The 5,453-nt window shown below is 38.6% G+C and overlaps 1 protein-coding gene across 1 annotated transcript in view; it reads left to right on the top strand.

Annotated features, from left to right (window-relative positions):
- Positions 1–3,498, top strand: part of LOC107629109 (U-box domain-containing protein 13) — a 4,420-nt gene extending 922 nt beyond the window's left edge. Inside the window, exons 2-5 of the mRNA XM_016331809.2 lie at positions 657–744; positions 840–956; positions 1,053–1,508; positions 2,110–3,498. Of these exons, the coding sequence (XP_016187295.1) occupies positions 657–744; positions 840–956; positions 1,053–1,508; positions 2,110–3,225 (1,777 nt within the window). The 3' untranslated portion in view covers positions 3,226–3,498. The remainder of the gene's footprint in view (positions 1–656; positions 745–839; positions 957–1,052; positions 1,509–2,109) is intronic.

Below are 5,453 nucleotides of genomic sequence, written 5' to 3'. Positions count from 1 at the left end.
GAGACTCGAACCCTATCGTTTTACTTCTATTTGTGGATAATAAAAAAGTTGAATCCTAACTAAAGTTTTGAAAACCGATTCGAACCGACTGGTCAAACCAGTCAAAATGTGAATCGATAGAAAAAGCGGTTCGGACAGATGTTAAAATCTGAGAATTAAAAAATCGTCATTGACCCGTCAACCGGCCGGTCAAACCAAACCGCAACCCGACCAATTTTCTGAATTTCACCAAAACGCCACCGTTTGGGTTGAGGAATTACCCAACGTCCCAACCCTAACTCTCCAAAACGGCAAACACGCGCAGCACTCCCATCAGGTCATCACCCTTCCTCTCATCGTCATTGAGCTCCTCCCTCACTTTCGTCCAGCCACCGGCAAGCCACCGCCACCGTCGCAACGTGGTTCCCCTCCATCATGCAGCCATGCTTGAGCTTCGAAACCACCATAGCCGACCTCGTCTCCTGCCTCCGTCGCGCAGCCATTGTCCCGCCGGCGCCAACTCTGTTCCACCGCGTCAGTCCTTTGGTCATGCCCTATCCCCGTCTCCCCTTCTTGCTGCTGACCTGCTCTGCTCTAGCATCTTGTTCTAGGTATTAATTTTTTTTAAACTATAATTGTTGTTGAGACTTGAATCGTGCTCTTATCCCTCGCAACACTTTCAAAGCCACGCTTCACTTAAGGGACACTCTTCAAGCCGCCAAGGATTTCCTCACCTTCGCTGCTCATTGCAGTAAGATTTTCATGGTTTGTTATTCTCATCTCCCCTTTTATTCAATTCTTTATTTTTATTTTTTTCCAATAATCCAGCAATTTTGAGAAAAAGGTTTAATCTTTTGCAGGTTCTTGAGAGGGACCAAATTATGACTAAGTTCTATGAGGTCTCGGCTAGGTTGGAGCAGTCTTTGGCGGCGGTTTCATGTGATCAACTCGACATTTCAGATGAAGTTAAGGAGCAGGTTTGTTTATATTTGCATCATACTGATCTTACTCATTATTCAACTCAATCAATGCCACTTTTTGCTCATGTTGTTTAATTCTACCTATGAATCAAGGTTGAGCTAGTTCTTGCTCAGTTCAGAAGAGCAAAAGGGAGGGTTGATGAACCTGATACCAAGTTGTATGAGGATGTGTTGTCCCTCTATAACAATAACACTGATGTAGCTACCAATCCAGATGTTTTTCGGCAGTTAGCAGAGAAGTTGGAATTGATGGGAATAACTGATCTCACACAAGAGTCACTTGCGCTGCACGAGATGGTGGCCGCAAGTGGTGGCGATCCGGCCGGACGCATTGAGAAGATGTCCATGCTATTGAAGAAGATAAAAGATTTTGTTCAAACTGAAAATCTAGTTGTGTATGATACTGTAGGAGGAAAGGACCATTCTTCAAAAACCAGCAAACAAGTCACAAATGAAAGGAATCATCAGACGCCTGTTATCCCTGATGATTTTCGATGTCCTGTTTCTCTTGAATTGATGAAGGATCCTGTCATTGTTTCAACAGGACAGGTATGTCTGTATTCTATCATTCTCTGTAGGGATATTTATAGTTTGTTTCTGAAATCTGAACTGTGCCTATGATGTGCTTTATTGTTAGATACACAATGCCAGCTTGGTCCCTAAAAGATCAAAATGATGAGAAATTAGTTTTTATAAGATATTTTTTTTCCAGCTTGTGGTACCTAAATGATGAATTCTATACTTGCCACTGAGATCTTGTAGTGTTAACAAAAGATGTATTAGGAACTAATCTGTCAGTGCAATGATTATTGGGATATCTTAAGAGAATATAATATCTTTTGGAGGCTTGTTACCATTTTAATCTTTCGGGAATCAAATTGGTGGTTTTCTTGTAAAGCTTATTGGGATTCGTAGTTATTTGCAGATGAGGATACTCTTGTTTTACTCAGTACTCACTACCATTTGAGCATCATGTTATCAGCAAAATTGTTGGATATTACCTTGCTTCCTTTGTTTTCTAAAATCAAATGCTATTGAGCTTCATATGTTTTGAAGTTTGCAAGTTATGCATAATGGATTTCTGTAATTTTGAATACTTTAGAAACCAGTCCTTAATGCAATACAATTGGCATTTTATGATTGTGTGCAGACTTATGACCGTTCTTCTATTGAGAAGTGGTTAGAAGCAGGGCATGGTACATGCCCAAAAACACAGCAGAGCCTCACTAGTACCGTCCTCACACCCAACTATGTCTTGCGAAGCCTCATAGAACAATGGTGCGAAGCAAATGGCATGGAACCACCGAGACGACCAAGCAATTCCGAACCTAGTAAATCAGTGTCGGCTTATGCCCCGGCCGAGCGAAGCAAGATTGAAACTCTTCTCCAAAGGCTGACTTGTGGCAGTCCAGAAGAGCGAAGAACAGCTGCAGGGGAGATCCGGCTTCTTGCAAAGCGCAATGCAGATAACCGTGTAGCCATTGCAGAAGCCGGTGCAATACCTCTCCTTGTTGGTCTCCTCTCTGTGCCTGATTCCCGCACTCAAGAGAATGCTGTTACCGCACTTCTGAATCTTTCCATATATGAAAACAACAAAGGAAGCATTGTATCTTCAGGGGCAATTCCAGGCATAGTTCATGTGCTCAAGAAGGGAAGCATGGAAGCTCGAGAAAATGCAGCAGCAACACTTTTCAGCCTATCAGTTATTGATGAAAACAAGGTTACAATTGGTGCTTCAGGAGCCATACCTCCATTAGTAACACTTCTAAGTGAGGGTACTCAGAGGGGTAAGAAAGATGCTGCAACAGCACTCTTTAATCTATGCATTTATCAAGGGAACAAGGGAAAGGCAATCAGGGCCGGTGCCATTCCCACATTGATGAAACTTGTAACAGAACCCAATGGAAGCATGGTGGATGAAGCGTTGGCCATTTTGGCAATATTGTCTAGCCATCCAGATGGAAAAGCTGCCATTGGTGCTGCAGAGGCAGTGCCCTTTTTGGTACAGTTTATTGCAAATGGTTCACCCAGGAACAAAGAAAATGCGGCTGCTGTCTTGGTTCATCTTTCTTCTGGAGATCAACAATATCTGGCTCAGGCCCGAGAGCTCGGTGTGATGGATCCTTTGTTGGATTTGGCTCAAAATGGCACAGATAGAGGAAAAAGGAAGGCAGCACAATTGCTAGAACGCATGAGCAGGTTCCTTGAGCAGCAGACTCAAACTGAACTGCACCATGTTGCACATACCAGCATTGATAATACCTGATATGTTTTTGTTCTATGCTTTTTGATCATTTGACATTTTGTCCCCTTTCTTTTTAAGTGTTAGAGGAAAGGGTGGAAGATCACCAAGCTACTCCATTAATTCATTTGTTTTGTGTAATATAATACCGAAAATAACAATGGCAACAACTCTGAAAAGGGAGAAGAAACATATATACAAGAAATGGACCAGGTGTGCCTGACCTATAAGAGTGTCAAATTATAACATATATTATCCTCATCATCCTCAATGTTCATGTAAATAGGCCTTTGAACTTGCAATCAGATTTATGGATGCTTTTAATTAGAAGCAACGCCATATTAAAAAATAAAATAAAAAGTGGTCAAACATTGACCACTTTTAAATATTGTTGAGTATGAACAAGTATAGTCTTTTTATATACCTGGATTTTATTATAGCTGCTCCAATTGACTTCTGGTTCCCATATGATTTATCTAAATCTAAAAGATGTGACACTTCAATTTGGTGTTACACATAAAAATGTGTTTCCTATCAAAACACCCAAATCGGCTTTCTTGAGTTTTATGTTTTAACCTACTTGTCGTTTTCCTATAACTGACATTTATAGTCCTTTCTAATTTTGAGGTGTTTGGCCTGCATCATTCATGGTGGTTGTTTCTCCCAAATGGTGATGTATGCTATTCTAATATAATTAACTTTCATATCTTTGTAGCTTACAAGTGTTTATATTGTAGAACTCCCATATTTGATATTATACAGCTCAAGATCTCCATCATGCATTAAGAATGTATAGTATTAATCTTGATTAATTAGTCTTGTCATCCTTGTAGACAATTATTTTTACTAATCTTATTCCATATATTGTAAAATGAAACCACAAATTAAATAATTTACTTCAGATATTTTTTCTTTAATTTTGGTACATATAACTCTACCATAATATAGTGTTTTTTTGTTATCCACGGTATCTTTCAACCCGACAGACTAAGGACTAATCCGTTGCGGATCGGAGCTCCATTTAAGGGTCTGCCCCTGGCCAATGGGTTGCTGCTTGCACAAAGCGAGATTCGAACCCCCGACACTTATTTAAGCGGACGAGTGAGCTGATCACTCGGCCAACCCAAGTTGGTTCTCTACTGGGAACTTTATTAGAAGAAGTACATTCATATATATTTGCATGCATGTACCTTATTATTGTTGGTAACGGCCTGCGCCATTGACGGGTGGATTAGGTCCCCAACCTACTATGGAAAAAGAAAAAGAACAAGAACATGCATGCAAATAAAAGAGGGCAGCGAAGAAGGGTAAAGCAAAATATATAAGACAAACCAAGCATATTACTGTGTGTGTTACAAGATTGAAAAATCTAATATTTATTTTATGTTTGTTGTAATAACTTTTATTAACAAATACTAAGAGTAGTAATAACCAATGTCTTTGAAAATCCTTTTATATTTGGAGAATAAAAAAAAAAGAGAGACTAATGATTAGAGGCACTAATGTTTTGTGGATTAATCATGGTTGAAATCAGTGTCCAAATACAGACAGTCACAAAAGCGAAGTTCATGAAGCATGCATGAGTTTCTGAGCCCTCTTTCATTTCTTTCATTCATTCGTACCATGCCACTAGTAACTGCACATTTACTCATCACACTTTTCTTTTTCTGTACTCTATTTTCATTACTACAATCTAAATTAAATCTTATGCTTATTAGTCCTAACCTAACTAAATCAATTCCAAGTTTGTGAGGGTATGTCTTTTTAAACACAATTTTCTCATTATGAATCTAAAAAAATAAAATAAAAATAAGACGTCAATTAAAATTTGATTAGTTACTATTATCAATTCACTATCAACTCAAGTTAGTTATCAAATCTTTGTTTTTTTTTTTTAAAACTAGTGTCTTGAATATTTGTTGTTTGAGACCCACAGGAACCGACATTTTAGGAATCTTGGTGCCCATTATAGTGCCTACGTCCAAAGACACAGAGAGAAAGAGCTTTATTCGTTCTTCAAAGGCAGCATTGGTCCTTACAAAAGTTATCATCTTCTCAATCATCACTATTCTTTTCCATGACATAATAAATTCATAATAATAATTCTTCAATTCCCCTACTGTACCTTTAGATTATTACAATGACTACTTAATAAAGTTTCTAATTATTATTGTAATTTAATATTTAATTTGAACGGCACTATCACTCGCTTCAACCTACAAATAATAGGCTAATAGAGATAATGAGAAATG

The sequence above is a fragment of the Arachis ipaensis genome, chromosome B03, assembly GCF_000816755.2.
Source record: "Arachis ipaensis cultivar K30076 chromosome B03, Araip1.1, whole genome shotgun sequence".
Classification (NCBI taxonomy): domain Eukaryota; kingdom Viridiplantae; phylum Streptophyta; class Magnoliopsida; order Fabales; family Fabaceae; genus Arachis; species Arachis ipaensis.
The sequence above is the reverse complement of the archived record's forward strand: the minus strand, read 5'-3'. Positions and strand labels throughout refer to the sequence as shown.